The sequence below is a fragment of the Syngnathus leptorhynchus genome, chromosome 18 (assembly GCF_054491065.1).
Source record: "Syngnathus leptorhynchus isolate UIUO chromosome 18, UIUO_Slep, whole genome shotgun sequence".
Taxonomy (NCBI): domain Eukaryota; kingdom Metazoa; phylum Chordata; class Actinopteri; order Syngnathiformes; family Syngnathidae; genus Syngnathus; species Syngnathus leptorhynchus.
The window spans coordinates 7,856,261-7,883,795 of NC_141212.1; the positions used below are offsets into that span (position 1 = coordinate 7,856,261).

The 27,535-nt window shown below is 42.9% G+C and overlaps 1 protein-coding gene and 1 long non-coding RNA gene across 3 annotated transcripts in view; one reads left to right on the forward strand and one right to left on the reverse strand.

Annotated features, from left to right (window-relative positions):
* The window catches only part of LOC147042758 (1-phosphatidylinositol 4,5-bisphosphate phosphodiesterase delta-3-A-like), a 61,437-nt gene extending 36,741 nt beyond the window's left edge, over positions 1-24,696 (forward strand). The window contains exons 8-16 of the mRNA XM_085936897.1: positions 119-263; positions 1,889-2,041; positions 11,442-11,585; positions 11,658-11,811; positions 18,674-18,790; positions 18,973-19,151; positions 19,699-19,834; positions 22,756-22,905; positions 23,882-24,696. Coding sequence (XP_085793023.1) covers positions 119-263; positions 1,889-2,041; positions 11,442-11,585; positions 11,658-11,811; positions 18,674-18,790; positions 18,973-19,151; positions 19,699-19,834; positions 22,756-22,905; positions 23,882-24,006 — 1,303 coding nt within the window. The 3' untranslated portion in view covers positions 24,007-24,696. The remainder of the gene's footprint in view (positions 1-118; positions 264-1,888; positions 2,042-11,441; positions 11,586-11,657; positions 11,812-18,673; positions 18,791-18,972; positions 19,152-19,698; positions 19,835-22,755; positions 22,906-23,881) is intronic.
* On the reverse strand, positions 19,585-25,360 carry LOC147042760 (uncharacterized). 2 transcript variants are annotated; one of them, XR_015068820.1, is made up of 4 exons: positions 24,911-25,360; positions 24,383-24,453; positions 23,860-24,000; positions 19,585-20,023 (listed from the first exon to the last, which is right to left on the reverse strand). It is a non-coding gene; the product is annotated as an uncharacterized LOC147042760 (long non-coding RNA). The 2 variants fall into 2 exon arrangements; XR_015068819.1 differs by lacking the exon at positions 19,585-20,023 and having other exon boundaries at positions 22,800-24,000.
* Between the last annotated feature and the right edge of the window lie 2,175 nt (positions 25,361-27,535).

Here is a 27,535-nt window from a genome sequence, read left to right on the forward strand (position 1 = left end):
CTCCTATATTGCATTATACTTTTGAAATGTACAGATTTTGATAAAGTGCAAAATAAAATCTAAAGGCACATTTCATTAGTTATACTAGTAACTTAGTAAGATGCCTGTTTTCTTTTAGAGCCCTGAAACATGGTTGTCGTTGTGTGGAGTTGGACTGTTGGGATGGAGATAAAGGACAGCCAGTCATCTACCATGGCTACACTCTCACCTCCAAAGTGTCTTTTGTTGAAGTCATAGAGACAATCAATGAATATGCATTTAAGGTAAGGGCAAAAGACTAACACTAAGACGAGGTTAAACAATGCTGGGTTTGTTAAAAACCCTCATAAAGGATCAAAAGGCTCATAAAGGACAAACCAAACAGTGGGAACGGTGGACTGTTTGGTTTGGCCTTTATGAACCTTTTTAACAACCCCAGCATTGCTCGAATATATGAATGGCTTATGGTTTTTGAAATGTAAAGAAATGAAATGTCAAAGACACACGATCACAGCAACATACTCAGTAGATTATGCGCGCGCCGGAGCTGTCAATCAAACGGCGCACACACGAAGCAAACCGCGATCGGACAAACGGCACAACAGTGGACAGTAGTAACAATGCAATGTACATACTCACTTTGTGTCAAAGATGCAGACCATCACAGCAACATAGTCGATACCAGCAAGCTTTAACTTACCGCTGCGCACAAGTGAAAATGGGTATAATGTCTATACCGCGAATATAAGACGACCCCCACATTTTCAGTCTTATTTCAATGCAAAAAACATCCTCTTATATTCGGGTCAAAACGGTATATAGGGGCGGCGCGGTGGAGCATTGGGTAGCCCTCCCTCAGGCCTGGCTCCAGAGGGGGGCCCAGGTGATCTGCATCTGGGCAAGGTTAAAATGAAATCCTTTTACGTATGTATGCATGTATGTGTGTGTGTGTGTGTGTGTGTGTGTGTGTGTGTGTGTGTGTGTGTGTGTGTGTGTGTGTGTGTGTATATATGTATATATATATATACACACCATATATATATATATATATATATATATATATATATATATATATATATATATATATATATATATATATATATATATACACACACACCGTAATTTTTTGGACTAAAAGTCGCTCATATATACTTTGATGGTTAATGCAGTTATTGCAATTTTGTTGTTTTATCACAGTAGATTGATTTATTTACATTTTAAAAACCAGAAGCCATTCATTTACAAATGTGATTACACTTTAGTTTACATATTTAACTGTTCAGATATTAAGATGTGATAGACAGTTTTTGCATGATTTGAATGAGGCAAAATAACATGCTTTTTCTCTTGAATATATTGTTATAATCATTTGTTTCAGATGTAATTATTTTCTGTATAAAAATTAAATATATAAAAATAAAAACAAGGGGGCTTATATTCGGGCACTGGGTAGCACATCCGCCTCACAGTTAGGAGGGTGCGGGTTCGATTCCACCTCCGGCCCTCCCTGCGTTGAGTTTGTATATTCTACCCGTGTCCGCGTGGGTTTTCTCTGGGCACTCCGGTTTCCTCCCACATCCTAAAAACATGCCTAGTAGGCTGATTGGCCACTCCAAATTGTCCCTAGGAGTGAGTGTGACTGCAGATGGTTCTACGTCTCTGTGTGCGATGCGATTGGCTGGCAACCGGTTCAGGTTGTCCCCTGCTTACTGCCCGATGACTGCTGGGATACATACCAGGACGCCCGCGACCCCTGTTGGGACAAGCAGTCATTGAGCAGTAAGTGGGGGACACCCTGAACCAGTTGCCAGCCAGGGTACAGTGTGAAGCACTTTTGAATTGCATTTTCTACAACTTACTGCTTTTTATGTTTCTTCTGATCTTTGATTTCCCACATATCATGATTTAGGCATCGGCATACCCTCTCATCCTTTCCCTGGAGAACCACTGCTCTGTGGAGCAGCAGTCAGTGATGGCTCGACACCTGAAAAGCATTCTTGGAGACAAACTGCTTACCAAGCCCATCGATGGCCTTGATTCCAACACCCTGCCTTCACCGGAAGTATGTTATGTAGCTGAAAAAAGACCAAGTTGAAAATCCAATGCTATACATTAAATGTAGTTGTATAAAGCTGTATAAATTCAAAGCTAAATCAGGTGTCAGCAAGCCATTTTGACCGTCTGTCTTCAGGGCAAAAAAAAAACCCACTGGTAGCCACAAAACCTTTTTGATAATATAGGTGCAGATAACACTGAATAAAAATAACATTTAAAAATAATAGGATGTCCAATTACCAATCAATCCTCCTTTTCTTCTTCTTCTTTTCCTTTCGGCTTTTCCCCTCAGGGGTCGCCACAGCGAACCAGCTCACCCTATCCTGTGAATCATTTTCTTTCACCCCAATTAATTTCATGTCCTCTTTCATTTCATCCATAAATCTCCTCTTTAGTCTTCCTCTTGACCTCCTGCCTGGTGGTTCCAATCTCAGCATCCTTTTACCAATATATTCACTATCCCTCCTCTGCACATGTCCGAGCCATCTCAGTCTGACCTTTCTGGCTTTATCTCTGAAACTGTGCTGTCCCTCTGATGCACTTGTTCCTAATTCCATCCAACCGTGTCACTCCCAAAGAGAACCTCAGCATCTTCATCTCTGCCACCTCCAGTTCTGCCTTCTGTCTTTTCCTGTGTCACTGTCTCTAAACCATGCAGCATCGCTGGTCTTGTACACCTTTCCCTTCATTTTTGTTCATACTCTTTTATCACACATCACCCCTGACACTTTTCTCCACCGATTCCACCCTGTTTGTATGCACTTCATCACCTCTTTTCCACACTCTCCGTTTCTCTGGACTGTTGACCCTAAGTACCGTAATTTTCTGACTATAAGTCGCACCAGCCATAAAATGCACAATAAAGTGAAAAAAAAAACATATATGTCACACCGGAGTATAAGTCGCAATTTTGGGGCAAATTTATTTGTCAAAATCCAACACCAAAAACAGACATGAACCAGCAACAACAGGCTAAACGATACGGTATGCTAACGTGACATATACACAAACGAGGAGCTGAGAACGGGCCTGACGTAACATTCAGTTATTCAAGTAAGTATTACATAAATAACACGTTTACAAAACCATCTGTGTCACTCCAGTTCATTAAATCCATCGATCTTGCTTTGTGTAAACAATGCCGTGTATGTGCCGCATATGTTGACGTCGGACCCGTTGTAAGTTGCATTTCTAATTATTCCACAGACCCATATAACGATACATAAAGTATATTTCAAATAACTATCATATTACAACAATATTATCAAACCATCTGTATCACTCCAAATCATTAAATCCATCGATCAAATTCCTCGTACTTTATGTCAACAACGCTGCGCGTGCGCTGCAGAGATCTAATATATAACTATATTGTAGCGTGAACAAAGTCCAGGAAAGACGTGGGTTTGGTAAACGGCTCTTTATTTAACAAAACAAGAGTTCAACGAGCCAACAACTACTGAACCTCCAGCCACGGAGGTGGAAGAGAGATCCATAGAATAGGACCGGGCATGTGTAAAAGCCATGTCAAGTCAAGTCAAGTTTTTATATAGCCCTAAATCACAAGCAGTCTCAAAGGGCTCTGTCCTCTGCATTTAACCCATCCCCATGTGATTTTGATCCATCCCCTGGGGGAGAGGGGAGCAGTGAGCAGCAGCAGCGCCGCGCTCGGGAATCATTTTTGGTGATCTAATGATGACGGTGATGTCCGAGCCCCATCCACCGTCCCCGGACGGCTACCCGGCCGAGCTCCGGCCCCAGGCTTCCATCCAAGGAGGTGAAAGAAAGCTCCGGAGAGTATGACCGGGCGTGCGTAAAAGCCATGTCCGAGCCCCATCCACCGTCCCCGGACAGCCACCCAACCGAGCGCCGGCCACCAACTTCCATCCACGGAGGTGAAAGAGAGCTCGCGTCGAGAAAGACGTGCGTAAAAGCCATCATAGTTTTTCAAACCTTCTGTGTCACTCCAAATCATTAAATCCTTCAAACTCTTCATCCTTCGTGTCACTTACAAACAAAGCCGCTAATGATGCCGGTAGTACGTGGGGCCCTTCATCATCTTCGTCATCCCGTGATCGAATCCTTTGGCCTTTATGTAAACAACCGCCGCGCGGCACAGGTGACGTCACTTGCAGTTCAAATGACAGTAATCCCTCGCAACATCACGGTTCGTTTATCACAGTTTCACTACATCGCGGATTTTTTAATTTTGAAAAAAATCCCATATAAGTCGCCCCCCCACCCAAACTATGACAAAAACCGCGACTTATCGTCCGAAAATTACGGTAAGTAAAATGTGTAAAAAAAAAAAAAAAATTCATACAATATAGAATTAAAAACACCCCAGGTAGTCTGAATCGCTATTTAGCTAACATTGTTTTATTAGACGCGTGTAATTTGGACAGACCAAGAAAACAAAATTTCTAAAGAAAGCATGCTAGATACATTTTGATGTCAAAATAAATTTCTCTTCGCATCATTTTTCCGTCCATGCATAGGAATTATAATAACACGCAATCAATCATTCATCAAGCAATGAATCCTGATTATATTTATTTGTCCTTCAACTAGATGCCCAAACAACCAGCAGTAGACAATGATTTAATTGTTGCAGTTCTCTGCTCAAAAGAGGCCATACTTGAAAATGGTAACATAGCCACTCCAATCGCTACTGTGTGGACAGATCTGAGTGACCAGTTGGAAAAGGAGATGTCTGCAAAGGCTCTGTACACCTTTGTAAAAACAAACAGACACAATATCTGGTCAGCTCTGGGATTCAGTCATGATGAAACTGATCCTGAAACTAGCAGTGAAGCATGCTCGGAATCAGGTCCTGAACGGTCATTTCAGCTTCATATTCAAGTGGATGGAATTTATTCAGAAAAAGGCTGAATACAAAGATAAGAACTGTCGAACCCAAGAAAGAGAATATACAATAAAAATAGCGCAAATAAGTATGTATCTTTTTCACGAACAGAGCAGTGTGTGTGATCAGTAGAATGAATTATATATTTTAAATATAGACTTTTTCCTACTATTAATGTTAGGGATGTTCTGACTCTAACTTATTTTGCAAGAACCACACGGGAGACAGTATGCCCTTTGAACACTTGCAAGTGGAGAATTTGTTCGTTACTGTAGATACAGCAATGTCCGAACAAAGTCTGCCGTTGGAGTCATGCAAGAGGCTATTTATTGAGAGAAGAAGGGTGGGGGTGAGAGTGGCCAAGGTGGGGGTGACATTTTACATGTGTGGTGGCCAAGGTGGGGGTGACAATTTACATGTGTGGTGGTCACCTCAGCAAATGGTTAACCACTTCAGAGGGTCCGGGTTAAAACAAAGTTCATCATTCTAGTCTACGATCAAGATAGTTCATAAACCCTAACATATCCCTCCTGTTTATCATATGATTATGTCCACCCCGATCAATCAAACATAAGTAAGAAAATATAATGTAGAAAGAAAAACAACAATAAAATCAAAACACAGAAATAGCACACCATTGTACCCATCACTTGCGAAGCATTTTCGATTGCCAAATCATTACGTTTCTGTAAAACATGCTCGGCTAAACATCATCTACGCAATCTACGTAGATCAATTTTAGTGTGTGAGTGAAAAACCTGCGGCAAGATGTTACAATGCAGGAAAAGTCTCACACGGTCCCTCTGCCTTAGGCGACCATAATGTTATCAACAACAACAGTCAAGACAAAAATTGCTCGTGATTGTTCAGCCGTCGGGGGCTTGGCACGCCCACTGTTGGAGGGTGAGCACAATTCTCACCCCCTCTGCAGCACTGCTTCGTCGGGGGAGAACCTAGAAATGTCTGCCACGTGGTTGTCGTCTTCAGTCTTCAGTGGCCAGGGTAGACTACCTGGCCACCAAGGGGGAAGAGGATTATTCTGCCTCTATTTGAATTGGGGGCGGGGACGCTGTCGATGGTGGATCTGCTTTCTTGCTAGAACCGTCGTGTTGCAGTCATCAAGTCTAGACCCATCCTGTTTTGCAAGACCATTTGTTCAATAGCCTGCTGGGCCGTTCAGCAACCTTTACCGCAGTGGGGGTGGTGGAATGGTCCCTCCCACCGTGGGCTGGCCCAGTTCTTTGATGACCTTGATGTAGACCCAGTCTCCTGGCTTGGCCTGTGGGGAATAAAAATCAAGCGGCAGTAAATTTGCATTTAACACATCTTTCATTTTGAGCCTTCTGATCATGTAATCTGCCAAGGTCTGTTCTTCATCTGCTTTTTGTAAATTTGGAGTGAACACGGGTAGACTATATGGTCTCTCATGGATGATTTCAAAAGGCGTTAGCCCTTCTGAATTGGGGGTGATTCTCATATAGAGTTTCACCAAGTCTAGGCACTCCAGCCAGGCTCTGCCTGTTGATTCCATGCATTTTTTCAACCTGCTTTTGATAGTAGCGTTTGCTCGTTCAACCAGGCTTGCACTGGATGGGTGCCAAGCACAGTGGTTTTTTAACGTTATCCCAAGGTGTACAGCCATGTTTTGTACAACTTGGTTCACAAAGTGTGGACCATTGTCACTGTAAATGATCTGCGGGATGCCATGAACCGGTATGACGGTTTTGCAAATGGCTTTTGCCACTGTTAGGGAATCTGCTCGTTTAGATGGAACTATTTCAACCCATTTGGAAAATGCATCAATCATCACTAGACAGTATTTGTGAGGTCCACTTTGTGTGAGTTCAATAAAATCCATGTGCATGATTTGGAATGGGTAAGACGGTTTTGGAAAGGAGCCTCTCTTAGGTCTCATGTTCCCTTGTGGATTATGTTTCACACAAACAGGACATGCATTACAACATTTTTTTTAAGTAAGCATCTAAACCAAAGGTAGTGAATTGTTGATGTATGATGCGAATGTGTCGCAATTGCCGCTGCCTTAAAAAGTGTTTAGAAGCGTGTGTGGGTCAGGCACATTAGGTGCAGATTCGCCAATCAATTTTATTGGTCCTTTGGACTGGAAAAACAGGAGTCTTGCAAGGAGAATCCAAGCACTTCCTAATGATTCCTTCTGACAAAAGACCATTTATGACAGGGGCTGTCCCATTTATTGCCTCCTGGTTTAAAGGAGATTCTCTGATCCCGGTTAGATTTGGATGTTAAGTCCTGTAACAAATGGTTCCTTTGATCAGTCAAACAAATGTTGATGAGCCAGGGAAGCGCATAAGCGCGTGCCCCTCTAAACACCCACACCACTTCCTCATAACTTCGTTAGTAATTAGCAACAACTTTTTCTTTGGGCTTTTTGTTTTTGTTTTCTTAGCATTTAACTTGCACAAAATCACTCTTTCGTCAAAGTTGCTCTACCAATCTCCCATAGTAGTCTCCAACAACTTCAACCATTCAACCTATATTCTCCTTTCATTCAGGAAATCATTCGTCCCTGCTCATTTGCATCTCACACACAGTCACCAAAGAGGAGTCTTTTCATCACATTGGTCTCAAGTTATCCAAGTCCTCCACACAAAATTCATATACCATTCTCAACACAATCCCTTTCCTAGTTATTCCTAATGTTCCCGATAGAACAATTCACCAATCCAAAAAAACTCAACACAAATAAAACAGCTGTCGAATTAATCAGATTATTATTATTATTATTATTTTAATTAACCAACTCAATCTCTCAGATTTAACTAAAATATAGAAGTTTGCAGACTCTTACAACACAACTAATCAATTATTTTTCTCAAATTAGTTTTGCAGTGTGTGAAAACCACAATTTTGCTTCATCCAATTCCAGAAAACATGTTTTCTCTGTCTTTCGAATTTGTCATCAGGGTGAGACACTAATGAGCACTAGTGTAAACCAGTTTCTGCCTACAGATTTCTTTCTTTTCCTCTCTTTTGTATTTTTTTATTTTTATTCTTCAAAATTGTCTCTGTTTCTGGATAGACCACAGTCTAACAAATTCCTTTGTACACAGGTCCAGCCAAGTTTATCAGTTTAACAAATATGCACACACGTACAGCTCTCGGTGCGAGGGGAGGAGACCTGGCATCAATGATTCGTCACAAGCTGGCCATTTCTTGCGGTCGATCATGAAGCTGGTCCAACCCACGCACGCGAAGACAGCACATTCTAATTTTTCTATTTATCTTTTAGAAACAAGTTGTATTACTTTACCACTTGATTTGCAAATTTTAACTTCAGTGTGCACATATAATTTGACCCCTTGTCATTTGTCGTTGGGCATACAATCAGCATTGTCATAATTTCATTGTATGTACAGGAGTTCTAATAACCTAAAAAAATGTTTTAAACCAAAAGTAGGAGCATGAGAGGTCAAAGAGGAGGAAGCCTGTTTTGCTGAAAATTTGGCTTTTCCTCTGCCCCTTCCTCCACCCTTTGATTGGTCTTGTTTTGCATAACGACACTCTTGCAAAGTGTCCTCGTCTCCCACAGTTCCAACAGTTGTCAGAATCTGGTGGGGGTTTTGAACCATATGGCGGCCTTGCGTCTGCGCACTGGGGCCTTATTGTGTTCTGGTCTGACAAACACATGTGACCTCATCACTTTTTATCTTTCCATTTTTGGTCTTTTGAATTTGTTCTCTTAGCTCTTGTGAAGTTTTCAACCACACTCTAGCACATTGCAATTCTCTCTCTTTTCTTTCCTTTCTCAATCCTTTTGTCTTCCTAGCCACACTCTCCTCCAAAACATCAACCACTATTTTCCACATTTCAACTTTCAACTTCCCTTCTACTCCATACTTTTTCTTCCACTTTGGCATGTATCGCATACAATTAAGAAATCTACTTGCCATGTACTTCTCATCACCTTCAAGAGCTAGAGATTTACCGTTTTTATTTCCCATCTTAACTAGGTTTTTCTAGATTTTTCCAATTTTATTTTTTTTTATTTTCCAATTTTCTTTTTTCTTTTTTGAGGATCCTCAATGCAGGATTAAATTGACTGTTCAACAACAATTGCCTCTTAGTCAAATTATCCTACCAGTCACACACTCAACCACACAACTTAGCGCTTTTTAACTTTTAAGCCTATCCCGGATGGGTATAAAAACCCTTCCAAACAGCTGGGAAAAAACGGACAAAAAAGAATCTACGCCCTTCTCCAATTAAGAAAAAGAAGCTCTGTCTTTTTTAACCCGTTCCATCCACTGGGTGTTGGACCCAAGCTGTTCTATGGCTCGGAAAAACGTACAAAGAAAAATCTACACCCTTCTTTGAATCACAAAAAAGAAGCTCTGTGTTCCTTAGCACGTTCCTTCCACTGGGACTCCAACCCAAGCCAGATCCTGCAGCTTGGAAGAACAGACAAAGAAGAATCTACGCACATCTTCGATGAACGAAAAGAAAGCTCTGTTTTTCTCAGTCTGTTCCTTCCACTGGGACTTGAACCCAAGCTATATTCCGTGCACTTTCCACTCTTACGCGTTTCACAACAACACAATCACACAATTTTAGGGCTTTAACTTACTTGTCCCCTGGTGCGTTGCACTGCCGGATCCCGTCAATCCACTGTTGTCCGACGAAGGCAGACCTAAGATGCTGGCCCAGCTAAAAATTTTCTTGCCAGGACTTTTCTTTACCAGGTCCTCCTAATGGACGCTGGCTTGTCGACAATGCAGCACGTCGTCCTCCGTCGATCAGCAGTGGGTATCTTGGATCCGGGTCACGGCACCAAAATGTTAGGGATGTTCTGACTCTAACTTATTTTGCAAGAACCACACGGGAGACAGTATTCCCTTTGAACACTTGCAAGTGGAGAATTTGTTCGTTACTGTAGATACAGCAATGTCCGAACAAAGTCTGCCGTTGGAGTCATGCAAGAGGCTATTTATTGAGAGAAGAAGGGTGGGGGTGAGAGTGGCCAAGGTGGGGGTGACAATTTACATGTGTGGTGGCCAAGGTGGGGGTGACAATTTACATGTGGTGGTCACCTCAGCAAATGGTTAACCATTTCAGAGGGTCCCGGTTAAAACAAAGTTCATCATTCTAGTCTACATCCCAACATAATCATACGATCAAGATAGTTCATAAACCCTAACAATTAATATTTCCCAATATTTTTGAGAAGCAATGAGCATGTTTGGAAACCTCATTATTCATAATAAGTTTTACAGAGCATATGTGACAGAACAGCTTGCCGGTAACGTTTATGGTCAATGCCTAACTTACCTTCAGAAACTGGCCTGACTAGAGCACTGCAAATTTCTGAGTCACAGCTGCCAAAAATGCCCCAAAGCACATCTTCACCCAAAAACCCAGCAGAAACAGGATGTTGTGTATCAAAAGATAAAAACATGAGTGGCACATGCTCGACATTATAATGGAAGCCTCATGTTGTTAGCTTCGGCTAGGGATATTGATGCTAGACTTAATACAAACTTAATTTTAATGAAGCTGGTATGTTGTACAACCATAAATAAAAACGAAAAGTAAAATATGCATTTTTTTTGTTTCCCTTTTGACAGGGAAACCACAACCTGGCTCATGGTTGCCCAAAAAATGCTTAAAGGGACACAATAGCTAAGATGGTTCATGATTCACTAACTAGCCCAGTTTATGTATTTTATACCAGGAAAATGAAAAAAGGGTTAGGCTCATCTGTCAAATCAAGCAGACTCCACCCAAAAAGTGGGCATCAGCCAGTTCACCGCCATTCTGTTCCAAAATACTGTGAAATCATTTCAGAGTCTTTTGGGAGGGGACAATTGTAGTTTAGAATTTTTTTCAATACAGTCCAATCACATCAGTGGCAATTTTGGCCTTGTTTTACTGTCCCTTTAATTCTGGAGCATGCAATGCATAAATCTCTATGCCCTCCTTCAATATATAAAAATGTGGATATTTTATTGGTCTTATTTTAACCCTCCTCTTGTGTCAAGAGTAAAATAGTCCAGCTTTAAAATTCTATCTATCGATCGATAGATAGAATTTCTGGACAAAGCGGTACAGATCTATCTATAGATAGATAGATCTGTACCGCTTTGTCCCCACGGGGGTCGCGGGCGTGCCGGAGCCCAGCCGTCATCGGGTAGTAGGCGGGGGACACCCTGAACTGGTTGCCAGCCAATCGCAGGGCACACAGAGACAAAAAACCATCCGCACTCGCACTCACACCTAGGGGCAATTTGGGGTGCTCAATCGGCCTACCAAGCATGTTTTTGGTATGTGGGAGGAAACCGGAGTGCCCGGAGGAAACCCACGCGGACACGGGGAGAACATGCAAACTCCACACAGGGAGGGCCGGGGTTGGAATTGAATCTGAACCCTCCTAACTGTGAGGCGGACATGCTACCCAGAGCGCCACCGAGCTGCCTATTACCAGGATTATTGTTATTCAAATTTAAGGGTCGAACATATTGTTATTGTGGGTTATTTGTGGGTAAACTGTGGTGTGCACTGTGTGCAGGTTCTTAAGGGTAAAATCTTGATTAAAGGGAAGCAAGAGACCACAGCGGATGACTGCACATCAAGTTCGTCAGACCTCAGCTTATCAGACGATGAAGTCAGCCAAGCTGGGAGCAGTATCCAGCAAAGGAAAAAGATTGACAAGGTCTACACATGTCATTATTTTTGTTATGGTGAGGATATTTTGGGAGTGACCAGTTGTTTGTTGTTACTCTAGCCCGCTGTGTCTCAGATGAGTCCAGAGCTGTCAGAATTGGTTGTGTACACCCGCAGTGTACACTTTAAAAGTTTTCAACATGCTGTCAAAGCCCCGCCAAGCCACATGTCCTCATTTTCTGAAAGTCAAGCCCTCAGACATGTCAAAGACTCAGGTATTGTATACACTGTTGAATATTGAAAGCTACTTACTGCCATGTGTTTGTTCCTTCAGCTCTTGGTTCGTTAACACCTTAATTTAAACACCATTCCCTTGTCAGTTTGTCTGTGTTGGTACCCTTCCTTGCTTGCTGGCTGTTTACCAAACTGACTCCCGTTGCTGACCTCGCCTGCCTGTTTGACTAACCCGTTCATGTCCTGCTTACATGTTTGCTCGACCGGTGCCTGTTGCCTTTGCCGCACATCCTGCTTGCCTGTTTGCCCCATCCGCTACATACCCACTCTGACTAGATCTCTCGCCTGTTCCCGACCACAAGCTTGCCTCGCCAATGTCTGACTCAGCGATGTACCTCACCCACTTATTTGCCTGTCTGCCTGTACTGCTGTGCTTCGCTCTGACGCTGCTTCCTCGCTGCACTCGCTCTGCCAGCGATCCAGTCTTTCACGTACCAATTTCCCTCACCATCAAAAAACAGAGTTGTGATGCATTTGGTCGTTCTGCCTGATCCATAATACTGACTTAAAAATGTAATAAGGAATTATCGAAATATCTTTACGAAGTACTTGAAACACTTATGGTACATTACGTAATCATCTTTTCAAATCCATTTCTAACTCATTCAATTAATAATCTGCAAATTTACTGTATACAGTGATCCCTCCTACTTCGCGGGGGTTACGTTCCAGACCCAACCGCGAAATGGGAATTTCCGCGAAATAGAAACTAGATTTTTTTGAGCTATTCTTGGAAGATATTCTATTTTTATCGCTGACATCAACCAGCTCGCTGCTAGGGGACTTTCATATCAATGGACTGTGCGCTCCGCATTCATGCCTTAGCGACGAGACTAACAGTGTATTGCTATGTCCAGATGAAGGCCACCGCCGGTGGAGAGTGTTATATCTTTACTATTTTCCAGGTTCTGATGTAGCAAGCATGGTTCAGACAACGACGTGATGGGTACTGCTTTATTCCTTTCATCACAGTCAGTTCACTGGCCGTACATCGCGACACTGAACGTCCCCGAAGCTCCCCCTCCCACATCCGGGGTTTTCCCACTACGGAACATGAGTTAGTCCAAAATATACAACAGCGAGAACGCCCTGAAGTCACATGTGACGATAAAGTATACTGTACTGACTCTTTAATTTATTCATTTCACTTTTAAACGTAAGCTATCATTATTAAAGGAAAATGAAGAAACTCAAGTGGCCGCGAAACCTCGTGAAATGATGAAATTTCTGCGATAAAATAATTCATTTCCGCATTTTTGAAAACCCGCGATATAGCGAAGCCGCGATAGTTGAAGCCGCGAAGTAGGAGGGATTACTGTATATGTATATATATGTGTGTGTGTGTGTGTGTGTGTGTGTGTGTGTGTGTGTGTGTATGTATATATATATATATATATATATATATATATATATATATATATATATATATATATATATATATATATATATATGCTGGAGCTCAAGCAGGAGTGGGTGAATGGTTCTCCCGCAGCGTGGCTGGGGATTGGGCGTAGCAGCTACGTGGAGGAAAGCGCTCCACGGTGCGCTGGGAAGCCGAGGAGCAGTAGCTGATCTGAGAAAGAGAGCAGCAACGCAAGCGTGTTGCAGGGTATGACGCTTTCGGTGATCGTAGTCGGGGAGAAGCAGAGAGTCAGGACGGGCGGCGAGCAGAGCGTGGTCAATAACGGGCAGATGAGCAGGGCAGGCAGCAGGCTAGATGAGAGGTTGGCAACGGGAGTTAGAGCGGGTAGCATCATGCGAAAAATTGACGAGGAAGTGGCTGGATAGCAGGATTTAGTTAGGTAGGTTAACTAGTTGTCGGCAAGTGTGGGTGATTGAGCTGATTGGCGTAGTGTGGCTGTGAAGTGTGTGACAGGCGGGGTTACCGGCAGGCATGAGAGAGAACCCTAACCCTAAAATGTCTGTGTGAGGAACCCGCATCTGATGTTAAATGCATCAAGGCAGCGTTTGTGTCTGCGGTATAGTGTCCAGGATTCTGACCCACACAACAGAGTTGAGACACCCACCGCCCTGTAGATTGACACTTTCGTCGAGATTCAAAGATTGTTATTTTCAAACACCCGAGAGCGGAGGAAGCTGAGTTGACACGAGCCTGGATGTCGTCATCGATCTGGCATGTTGAGGTCAGAGTACTGCCGAGGTAGCAAAACTGCTCAACGACCTTGAGGAGTGTGCCGCTGATGGTAAACACTGGGGGTGTAGGGTATGGGGACCTCTCCTGTATAAGTACTTCTGTTTTCTGGGTGTTGATCACCAGACTTAATGAGCGGTAGACTGATGACACAGTGTCTAATGTACACTGCATGGCATCAGGGGTGTGGGCGAGGAGTGCACAGTGTTCTGCATATTGCAGCTCCTAGATGTTGGAGTCTGTCATCTTCGTCTTTGCTCCCATCCAGGCGAAACTTGATGGAGACACCACTGAATCCCAATTTTCCAACGACCATCAAGCCCACGCCGCCCCTGTGCTAGGCAGTCACATCCTTGACCTACCCCCGTCGCTTTATCCTGTCGCCAGAGAACTTTACAGAAGAAGCTGGTGCTTGCACAGAGTGGATTTGTGTGTGGGATCAGGTGCGCAATTCCTTCCCCCACAATATTGACCACACACACCACATTCCAGTGGCACAAGAAGCTCAAGACAATCTTCAAGTGAGTGCAGTTGCAGGGGACTGCCAGAGATCCAGTCTGTCAGATATCTACCCATATGTGTATCCCCAGAGCACTGTATCGGTCTTAGTCTGTCCTCTACCCTTCAACCTGTTCGGCTTGGGTAACCCCGCCAGGAGTACGAGACTCCTGCCGACATAGCTCTAGGGGTCATGGAGACACGCAAAGTGCCCCACCACGATAAGGTGATGATCCATTGGGGCACGCATGCATGCACGCATGCACGCACACACACGCACGCACACACACACACACGCACACCAGCTGTCCATCGTGTTCGATGATGACGCTTGCTCCAAGGGGAAGAGGGGGCAGGGGACGGGTGCTGTGGGGGGTCAGCGACGATGTCGCTGGTGCCACTTCTCGTGGGCGTAGAGTCAATTTGGAGTGCTCAATCGGCCTACAAAGCATGTTCTTGGGATGTAGGAGAAAACCGGAGCACCCGGAGAAAACCCACGCGGACACGGGGAGAACATGCAAACTCCACACAGGGAGGGCCGGAGGTGGATTTGAACCCGCACCATCCTAACTGTGCGGTGGACGTGCTACCCAGTGCGCCACCGAGCCGCCATCACATATATATATACCATAATTTTCGGACTATAAGTCACATTTTTTTTCATAGTTTGGGTGGGGGGGCGACTTATACTCAGGAGCGACTTATATGTGATTTTTTTTCACAAATTTTCAAAATTCAAAAATTCACGATGTAGTGAAACCGCGATAAACAAACCGCGATGTAGCAATGGATTACTGTCATTTAAACTGCAAGTGACGTCACCGGCACTGCCCGGCGGTTGTTTACATAAAGGACAAAGGATTCGATCACGGGATGAGGAAAATGACGAAGGGCCCCACGTTTGAAGGATTTAATGATTTGGAGTGACACAAGGTTTGAAAAACGTATTTATGTTATAGTTATTTGCTATATTTTATTTCGTGTAGCAACTTGTATATGTTTTTATTGTTACAGTTCAGTAGATGTTGGCTCGTTGAACTCTTTTTTTGTTAAATAAAGAGCCGTTTACCAAACCCACGTCTTCCCTGGTACTTTGTTAACGCTCCAATATGTTATATACTAGATCTGTGCGGCGCGCGCGCGGCGTTGTTGACATAAAGGACGAGGAATTTGATCGATGGATTTAATGATTAGGAGTGACACAGATGGTTTGATAATCCATCCATCCATTTTCTGAACCGCTTAGTCCCCACGGGGGTCGCGGGCGTGCTGGAGCCTATCCCATCCGTCATCGGGCAGTAGGCGGGGGACACCCTGAACTGGTTGCCAACCAATCGCAGGGCACACAGAGACGAACAACAATTCGCACTCGCACTCACACCTAGGGACAATTTGGAGTGCTCAATCAGCCTATCAAGCATGTTTTGGGGATGTGGGAGGAAACCGGAGTGCCCGGAGAAATCCCACGCGGACACGGGGAGAACATGCAAACTCCACACAGGAGGTGGAATAATATTGTTGTTATTTGAAATATACTTCATATACAGTGATCCCTCCTACTTCGCGGGGGTTACGTTCCAGACCCAACCGCGAAATGGGAATTTCCGCGAAATAGAAACTAGATTTTTTTGAGCTATTCTTGGAAGATATTCTATTTTTATCGCTGACATCAACCAGCTCGCTGCTAGGGGACTTTCATATCAATGGACTGTGCGCTCCGCATTCATGCCTTAGCGACGAGACTAACAGTGTATTGCTATGTCCAGATGAAGGCCACCGCCGGTGGAGAGTGTTATATCTTTACTATTTTCCAGGTTCTGATGTAGCAAGCATGGTTCAGACAACGACGTGATGGGTACTGCTTTATTCCTTTCATCACAGTCAGTTCACTGGCCGTACATCGCGACACTGAACGTCCCCGAAGCTCCCCCTCCCACATCCGGGGTTTTCCCACTACGGAACATGAGTTAGTCCAAAATATACAACAGCGAGAACGCCCTGAAGTCACATGTGACGATAAAGTATACTGTACTGACTCTTTAATTTATTCATTTCACTTTTAAACGTAAGCTATCATTATTAAAGGAAAATGAAGAAACTCAAGTGGCCGCGAAACCTCGTGAAATGATGAAATTTCTGCGATAAAATAATTCATTTCCGCATTTTTGAAAACCCGCGATATAGCGAAGCCGCGATAGTTGAAGCCGCGAAGTAGGAGGGATTACTGTATTGCTATATGGGTCCGTGGAATAATTAGAAATGCGACTTACAACGAGTCTAACATCAGCGGCGCGGTGCATATGCGGCATTGTTTACATAAAAGACGATCGATGGATTTAATGAATTAGAGTAACACAGATCCTTTGATAAAGGTGTTATTTATGTAATACTTATTTGAATAGCTCTGAATGTTACGTCAGGCCCGATCTCAGCTCCTCGTTTGTGTATATGTCACGTTAGCATACCGTATTGTTTAGCCTGTTGTTGCTGGTTCATGTCTGTTCTTGGTGTTGGATTTTGTGTTGGAAAAGTGCGACTTATACTCCGGTGCGACTTATATATGGGTTTTTTTTCACTTTATTGTGCAGTTTGTGGCTGGTGCGACTTATACTCCGGAGCGACTTATAGTCCGAAAATTACGGTGTGTGTGTGTGTGTGTGTGTGTGTGTGTGTGTGTGTGTATATATATATATATATATATATATATATATATATATATATACATATATATATATATATATATATATATATACATATATATATATATATATATATATATATATATATATATATATATATATATATATATATATATACATATATATAGACCACAGACAAACAAAACATACAAAAATACAAAAAGTAAAAACAGGAAGGCACATACAATGAACAAATAAGAGCAATGAATAAATAAAAAATAAATAATGAATAAGAGCAACATGATTGAAATGCAGCAAGTGTGCATACAGCAGTCAGAACGCAGCGCAAAAACACAGGAGTAGTGGAAGGCAGCCAACGTGGCCCAAAAGGCCAGGACGTTATGCAGCCGAGGGCGGAGCGGGGAGAGAGTTCAGGATCCTAACAGCCTGGTATAGGCAGGGAATGGTGTTCACCGCGTGCTGCATAGTCAGGGGTGTGAGCTAATACAGAGCAGTCATCAGCATACTGAAGCTCATAGATCTGGCAGGTCTTGGTCTTTATGTAGGCCTGGAGCCGTCGGATGTTGAAGAGGCTTCTATCTAGGCGAGACTCCACCTGGACACCATCATCGATGGAAGAGGCACGTAATGGCGGAGAGGAGGATGTTAAAGAGCACTGGAGCCAAGACACAGCCCTGCTTCACCCCAACATTTACCTTGAAGGGCTCTGACTGGAGCCCACCTATGAGCACTCTGGCTTCCATCCCAACATGCAGCTGCTGGAGGATACTTAGAAACTTGGGTGGTACGCCTAGTTTGGAGAGGTGTTTCCAGAGCAACTCATGGTGTTGATGGTGTTGAATGCTTTTCTGAGGTCGATGAAGGCTATTTAGAGGTCCTTGTGATGTGACACAATCACAGATACACACAGATATGCACACACACACACACGTGCGCCAGAACGCTAGAATTACTAGGGATGTGTAAACTTTTTTGACGAGGAGGAGAGGTGCTTCTCTTGTTCGCTGCAAAGTAAAGGCAGACCTACTCTACTTCCAGCATACAAATGCCATGAACGCACAAGACAATTGGCGCATCATGATATTTAATATTTGGTCTGGATTGCCACATTAAGCACAAAAGACAAGCTGGGCATGTTTTTGTCAGTTGGTATTTGACCCGGGTGGCAACAAAACCCATTTTCGTCCCTTTTTAAAAACCTTTAATTATCCGTCCGGGACCGACAGATTGACCGTTATCCCAGGGACGGAATGCCCATCACTGGTTATTTGTAGGGTTTTTTTTTCCCATTGAACTTATGCTTGGCATAATAAGTAGTTAGTAATTGATCTAAAGTTATACAAGCCTTCTTTATTTGGATTTAAAAGTTGCTGGAAAACATTTGACAATGCAATGAAAAAAAGAAAAGCAAGGTTGTTTGCAGTTTACATATTTAGTATTTTATGATACCAACGTGAAATCAGTTTTGGGTCTTTTTTCTTCAGATCTGCGTATCTGATTGACGGGCTGCGTTCATTTGTTCTTACCTTCCAGGGATGTATTTTGTCCGTCACAATAGCCACCATCTGAGCAGGATCTACCCCTCAGGACAGAGATTACAGTCTACCAACTATAACCCTCAGGAAATGTGGAATGGAGGCTGCCAACTTGGTAAGAATCCTTCACCTTTGCCTTCACACTAATCAAGCATCACACTTTTGTAGTTTCTGAGGTTTTATGTACATAATTTTGTTTCAGACGTGGGTTGCATGCACCCAAAACTAAATCCATGTCCAGTGCTCGCTTCAAAAATATGTTATGGACAGCTATGCTTTGTTGTTCTTTTTCCCCAGTGGCCCTGAATTTCCAAACTCCTGGGGAACAGATGGATCTAAACAGAGGCAAGTTCTTGCAGAATGGACAATGTGGCTACATTCTGAAGCCCCCTTTCATGTGCCACCCATACACCACCTTTAACCCAGAGAATGTTGGTGGAGGTCCTGGGCATGCACCTGTTTTTCTCACTGTCAGGGTAAGAAAACTGATACTTATAACCTACATTGAATGTTAGGTTACAACTTGACAACCAATGACATCATTATTGAGCTATATAGATAGATAGACGGACGGACGGACAGACGGACGGATAGACGGATAGATGGATGGATAGATGGATAGACAGACAGACGGACTTACAGACAGACAGACAGACAGACAGACAAATAGATATGGTCTGAATGGAAGCACTTTTCAGATTTTTCCTCCTGAATAAAAAGCACATTTTCACAGCAACCCACATATAGTAGTTAGAAATTTCAAGTAAGATTGTTGTTACATTGTACTTGAAAGAGAAAGAGGGATTTGGTCTTAATGGAAGCACTTTTCAGATTTTTCCCGATGACTAAAAAGCACATTTTCACAGCGCCCTTCATATATTGTTGGAAACTTCAAGTAAGATTGGTGTTAGATTGTACTACTTGACTTTTACTTACCATTGCAAAAATGTTTTATTGGTAGAAAGGGTGAAACAAACACTCCCTTTTCTCACATATTTATTCATTTATTAATTGCTATTCCAGGTTATTTCAGCACAGCAGCTACCTAAACAAGAGAGGAACAAGCCAACAGCCATTGTGGATCCCCAGGTTTGGGTTGAGATACATGGTGTTCCGATTGATAATAGCAAAAAGAAAACCCATCACATCCAAAATAATGGTATGTACACAGAAAGTACCTTGAGGCAATTGATAATAGGTTTATGTTCTCACATGAGCAGAATCAAATGACTTCAATTTACAGTAATACTCTAGTCCGAGAGTTCCTACCTGGCCAATCAATGCCCCCCAGCCCCCACTCCTCCTCAGGAGTCAATGTAATAGGCGCAAGCAGCACAGGTGATGCAGACTGTTGAGAGAAGCAAAGAACCAAATGCAGGTTAATATTTTTAAAAAAATTGGAGGAAAAGATTATCATTCCAAATATAACGCGTTCATATTCAAGTTTCAAGAGTTTTTATTTGCTATGATTGAGCGTCCCAAACAAGGAATTTGACTTTGGTACATCACAGCTTCTGTTCAACATTTCGGTGACTAACAACACTCAGGACATGTGAAAAATGACAAATATTCTCAAACATCCCCTGATCTTAAACTCCCAGGAGGGCAATCCAAAACTCAAAACTCCAACTAGGGGAAATGAGAAACCTTGAGAAGAGACCACAGATGGGAGGGTCCCGCTTCCAGGATGACCAGGCTGCAATGGATGTAGAGAAGACACATAGTACAAACAGTGTAGACAATTCAAAAAATGTGTGGAGAGCAGGATGTTATTGCACAGCAATGACTCTGAGACTCTAAGAGTGGTGTGTGCTCATCAGAGCAACAGCCTGAGGGAAGAAGCTGCTGGTTTTGGCGTACAGAGCTCTATAACGCCGTCCGGAGGGGAGTAGTTCAAACAGACTGCAACCTGGGTGAGAAGGGTCTGTAGAGATGTTGCTTGCACGTTTCCTGGTCCTGGACAGGTACAAGTCTTGGATAGATGGGAGGTTGATTCCAATTATCTTTTCTGCAGTCCTGATTGTCAGTCTGTGCTTGTCTTGTTTGGAGGCCGATTCAAACCTGACAGTGTTGGAGGTGCAGAGGACAGACGCGGTGATGGCAGAGTAGAAGGTCTTCAGCAGCTCCCGCGGCAGGTTGAACTTGTGCTCCTGTTCACTGAGAATTGGTTGAACGTCAACATTCCGGACTCTGCTGTGCAACTGGAGCAGCTAGCGTGCTATCGAGCGGATCGGGCCATTGTAAAAGGGGGAAAATCCTGAATCCGAGGCTCGACCTCCCGACGGATCCTCCTCTCCAGCACCCCTGAATAGACCTTACCAGGGAGGCTGAGGAGTGTGATTCCCCTGTAATTGGAACACACCCTCCGGTCCCCCTTCTTAAAGAGGGGAACCACCACCCCAGTCTGCCAATCCAGAGGCACCGTCCCCGATGTCCACGCAATGCCGTAGAGGCGTGTCAGCCATGACAGCCCCACAACATCCAGAGCCTTTAAGAACTCCGGGCGGATCTCATCCACCCCCGGGGCCCTGCCACCGAGTTTTTTAACTACCTCTGTGACTTCAACCTCTGAGATTGGAGAGTCGGCCTCAGAGTCTTCAGGCCCTGCTTCCACAATGGAAGGCGTGTCGGTGGAATTGAGGAGGTCTTCAAAGTATTACCCCCACCGACTCACGACATCCCGAGTCGAGGTCAGCAGCACACCATCTCCACTGTAAACAGTGTTGACCGTGCACTGCTTTCCTCTCCTGAGACGCCGGATGGTGGACCAGAATTTCCTCGAAGCCGTCCGGAAGTCATTCTCCATGGCCTCGCCAAACTCCTCCCACGCCCGGGTTTTTGCCTCAGCAACCGCCGAAGCCGCGTTCCGCTTGGCCATCCGGTACCTGTCAGCTGCCTCCGGAGTCCCGCAGGCCAAAACGGCCCGATAGGACTCCTTCTTCAGCTTGACGGCATCCCTTACCGCCGGTGTCCACCAGCGGGATCGGGGATTGCCGCCACGACAGGCACCAACAACCTTACGGCCACAGCTCCGGTCGGCTGCCTCAACAATGGAGGCGCGGAACATGGTCCACTCGGACTCAATGTCCCCCGCCTTCCCCGGGACGTGGGAATACATTTTAATCAAACATAAAATGAATCATTGACTATACTGATTAATACATCATGAAACATATGAATCAAACTTTTGGGGATAATCATATTGATTAAAACATAAAACATTTGAATCAAACTTTTTGGGCTAATCTTATTGATTTATACATCATAAAATATTTGAATCAAACTTTTTGGGATAATCATTTTGATGAATACATCATAAAACATTTGAATCAACCTTTTTGAATTCTTTTTAACACACCACCATAGTATTTACTGGTAGTGGGCCCTCTTGATCCAATTATGTGATATTATTGCTTTTAAGCTGTTACTGAATATATGGTAGCCAAACAAAGAAATAAAATCTAAATTTTAAACGTGCGCCTCCACGTGTGACTAAGAACCAAGTTTAACCAAAAGTTTAAGTTAAAGTCCCAATGATTTTCACACACACACAACTGGGTGTGGCGAAATTAGTCCTCTGTATTTAACCCATCCCCATGTGATTTAGATTCATCCCCTGGGAGAGAGGGGAGCAGTGAGCAGCAGCGGAGCTGCGCTCGGGAATCATTTTGGTGATCTAACCCCCCTATTCCAACCCTTAATGCTGAGTGCCAAGCAGGGAGGCAATGGGTCCCATTTTTATAGTCTTTGATATGATCTCGCCGGGGTTTGAACCCACAACCTTCCAGTCTCAAGGGGGACACTCTACCACTACGCCACTGAGCTTTGCACCATCTGCTGCTAAAATTTAGAATTTCAGCCATGCCAATTTATTCCTGGCACCAATTACCCTTTGCACCATCTGTAAACCCCCATATACCACGCCACTTAACAGAGACCTCAACCTCCTCTTGGAGGGGTGGGTTTTAACAGTTATTTGCCTTTTAACAGGTGTTTGGCAAATTCCCCACTAGAAGCAAATGTGTAAGGTAAATTTGTGTAAATTTGAGTTAATCTTTAGTTATTTTTTCTTTGTTTCAGGTTTTAACCCACAGTGGGACTGCACTTTCAATTTTACCGTCCATGCTCCTGACCTGGCACTTGTTCGCTTTGTGGTTGAAGATCATGATTATACTTCAAGCAACGGCTTTCTTGGACAATACACCCTGCCTTTGACAAGTGTCCGCACAGGTAAATAATGTGTGAAAGAGCAGTTTTGAATGATGATTGCCTAGATTGAGGGGGCAGTGAAACATTCAGAAGCCTTCAGTGGCGTGACAGTGCTCTGAGCTCTGTATCCATGGTGTGCATGGTATAATCATGCAAGATTCATCTTTCCAGCGACCTTGACTTGTTTGGTCACTTTGCTCAGTGAGGTCAACAGTTATCTGGGCTGAGGATGGGCAGTAATGTCATTTCTTAGAAGGAGTGTTTACCATTCCAGATATTTATACCCAAGAACAACAGGAACATAGACAGAAAATATCCCTTGCAGATCAGGTATGTCATTGACCTGATACAAACACATAGAGCCTAAAACAGCCTCTTCCGGTGCTGATTCAGCAGTTAATTTGCATTTCTTTTAAACATGAAGGGACGTGTCTGAGAATGACACTGACAAAATTTGAGACAGAACGCCAATGGTAGGAGACATAGTAAGCCATCAATGTCAAACCAGAAAGGTGTTCTCTAAACAGATAATTTTAGTATCATCATCTTGCATCAGGAAGGTCCGGTGGTACACTGGTTAGCACGTCCACCTTACAGTTAGGAGGGTACGGGTTCGAATCCACCTCCCTTTGTGGAGTTTGCATGTTCTCCCTGTGCCTGCGTGGATTTTCTCCGGGCACTCCGGTTTCCTCCCACATCTCGAAAACAAGCTTGGTAGGTTGATTGAGCACTCCAAATTGCCCCTCGGTGTGAGTGCGAATGATTGTTTGTCTCTGTGTGGCCTGTGATTGGCTGGCAACTGTTCAATCACTGCTGGGATAGGCTTCAGCATGTCCGCGCCCCCCTGGGGACACGCGGATGGATGGATGTTGATTCACGAGTATAGCAGGCAGAGGTTTTAAGGGGCTCGTTACAAAGGGTTCGTTGTAGCATTAGTTTTAAAAATAAAGAATGAGTTGCTTCTTGTATACTAACATGCAATACTTGACTTTTACAGGTTATCGCCATGTCCGACTGCTCAAGCAAGATGGTTCCAGCCTTTCACCCTCCTCGCTCTTCATCCACGTCAATATCGTTGACTGTCAGAATAGTCATTTAAATCACCACCCTGGGCGTCTGTAGCAAACAACATTTCATTCTATTACTACCTCGTTTAAACATTACAACAACCATGCCATTGGTTTGAAAGTGGCACAGTAATTCACCACAGTACTGTATTTTCCGGACTATTAAGTCACTCTGGAGTATAAGTTACACCAGCCATAAACTGCATACAAAAGAAGAAGAAAAATACAGAAGTTGCACCAGAATATAAGTCGCAATTTTGGGGGAAATGTATTTGACAGAATCCAACACCAAGAACAGACAGGAATAGGCAACAACAGGCTGAACGGTATGGTATGCTAATGTTACATAAACACATAAACGAGGAACTGAGAATGTGCCTGATGTATCATATTAAGAGTTATTCAAATAACTAGAACATAAGGTCACTTACGAACAACTCCGCTGACTCCGGAAGTAGATTTGCTGACATCAGACTCATCTCAGTTGCAGTTCCAATTATTCCTAGAGCGCCATCATGTGGTTTAGTGTGAAAACATGTGAAGTGAAAACAAGTAAGTAATGTGTTAATGATCAAGTAATAATGTGTTAAGAGTTTCACATATAAGTCCTTGAGTATAAGTCGCACCCAAACCAAACTATGAAAAAAACTGCGACATATAGTCCGGAATATACAGTATATAGCAGTGGTCACCAACCTTTTATGCGCCACGGACTGGTTACATGTCAGACGTATTTTCGCGGACCGGCCTCCAAATTATATATATATATATATATATATATATATATATATATATATATATATATATATATATATATATATATATATATATATATATATATATATATATATATATATATATATATAAATATAAATAATTATGATAAATATACAAATACGATTAAATAAAATGATACGACTGGCATAAAAACAAATATAAACCACAAAAATAAAACTCACCATTACGTTGAATTAGTGGGAGCACTGAGCTTGTTTCTCAGAAACGAGCCGGTCCCATCCAAGCGTAATCGGAGACATTGACACCCAAAGTGTGCTGTTGATGTTGATGTTCACGTTTTTTTTTCTTTCAAAAAATTCCAAAGGTGTGTCTTTTAATGCAGGATGCTTGGTCTCCATGTGCGGAAGCAGTTATGAAGGCTTCAATGCCTCGTTAGCTAGCCTCTCGCCACACATTATGCAGAGTGGGCGTGGCGCGTCAGTCACCTATGGCGATAAATCCATATTTTAAGTAGGACTCCTGAAATGTCTTTTAAATGCAGCTTTCCTTAGAAGTCGTAACCTCTTCTTCTTCCGTCTCCTCATTGGCCCTTTTTCCCCTTTCAGAAGAAGCTTTCCAAACATCTTTGTTTCTTGCTCATTTTTGCTTGCTCGCTGGCTTGACCGGGGTGACGTCATGTGACCGGGACGAGCGTCTTGACCTGAATTAACTTGTGTCAAGAGACACAGATGGATGTAATTGGGAGAGAATCGCCAATTTTTTTACATGTTTCAAAATAAATTCTTACTCATTTTTGCTAGATTTGCGGGCTCGACTGGGGGAAACTTGTCACGTGACCGGGACGGGCGTCTTGACCTGAATTAATTGATATATATATATATATATATATATATATATATATATATATATATATATATATATATATATATATATATATATATATATATATATATATATATATATATATATTTTACTGTGCGGCTTGGCGGCCCCGTACCAAGTTACCCACGGCCCGGTACCGGTCCGCGGCTCGGTGGTTGGGACCAGTCGATGGCGAGTAATGCAATCTTGATTTAACAGACAAAAGGGGCGTTTTCCATTAGAGCTGATTGTCCATAAACTTGAAATACATTTTCTTTGTGGGCTAAGCCTTCAAATACAGTACAAATACTGTATTTGTATTTCAACAATCAGCTCTAATAGTTTTGTGGCCTAAAAATGTCGAGTACAAGACAACATTCATATAAACGACAGCTATGAAGGTCCATTGCAGTCCTGCCTGGCAATATTGGGGTTCTGGCACACTGGAATTTTTTTTTTCTTTTCTGAAGTAAATCAGAAGCTACTTTGGTAATAAATGACATAAATAAAGGCCAAAAGTGGGTCAAAATCTCAAAAGAAGTAGAAAATGGCCAAATTCTGGTTGAGTTTTAAAGGGAAATGTGCTTTCAGCGGTTAGCAAACATATTTTTTAAGGTTGCGTGAAACATATAATCATATCAATATAATATCTAGTATTTGAGTGCTTGTGTGGATTGGTGGGGGGTGAGGAATGTGCAGGCACACTGCATGAACTTGTTTTCTTCTAAGAGTTATGGAACAGGCCCAGGAAGGGAGTACGGGACGGTACGGAACGAAGGGAGTACCAGACGATAACACCTCGAGGTCGGTGAGGAACGAGAACAAAGAACAATACCACGTCCAGGTGGTTGGGCTTCGAGAGGAAAACAACCAACCCCCTGACCACAGTGATGACACCTCGACGGGGAGGAGATGACCATCGACCAATCATCACACAATATTTTGCATGCTTTAATATTCATATTATGTTTCTTTAAAACTGGGCAACGCGGAAGAATGTGTCGTCTTTTGGTGGTCACAAAAACGCACGAGTTTTAGTGTGAGGGACCCGGGACCCAGGCCTGTATTAGTGCGCTTTGTTAGGAATAAACATTTGGTAAATTTGGTCTGATTGATCTACTGGTCTTCTCTTTGACAGAACGAACTCGCAAAATTGTTAGGTGCGCCAGTGTGTGGATTAGGACATAGAAACTTGTGTGAAGTGTTGATCGTAATTTGGAGTCAGATCAATAGCTAAAATCCGTATCCTAACAGTTTAGAGTAGATTAAAGAGTAAATCAGATTCATTATTACTTTGATAAACCATGACTAATCATGACAAAAATTAAAGTGATTGACCAACTTCCTGTTGAGTTTAGAGTAGAGCTCCACAGACGTTTTGTAGGTCTTGGGCTGGTACATACAGGTAGTCTCCAATTTTTTGGTAGCTCTTCGTTCAACAGAGGCTGTTCCATTCAAAATTTGAAGAGGTTGCAACTAATCATCTTATTTAAAAGGTGTAATAAACTAAAAAATAAAATATTAATTTACCTAGTGTGATTTGTGCACCAAGTTTCATAATTTTTCACTGTTGTTAAGATGATCAAAATCTGTTTTATTTAAGGAAACAGCATGTTAAACTGTTGGACAAAATCAAAGGCTTTGCTTGGATTTTTTTTTTTAATCATGACTGTCTTAAGATTGCACAACCACAGTTTCAAGACAAACTGATGAAACTTCTCGGAGGAGTTTCTTAATGTTACTTAATGTTACCTAAATAAAAGGCCAAAAATTGTGCCAATTTGAAAAAACATAAATGATGAAATTGCTGTTAGTTTTACCAAATGGATCCAAAAGACATATTTGTAGGTTGGCTGTTACACACCTCACCAAATTTTCATTGATCTTGGTGAAACATATGACCAGGAGAGAGAGCTTTATTAAAATATTTTAAGGGGCGCCAGAAAGCCATTTTTTCAAAGTTGGACCGTACACTAATATTATAT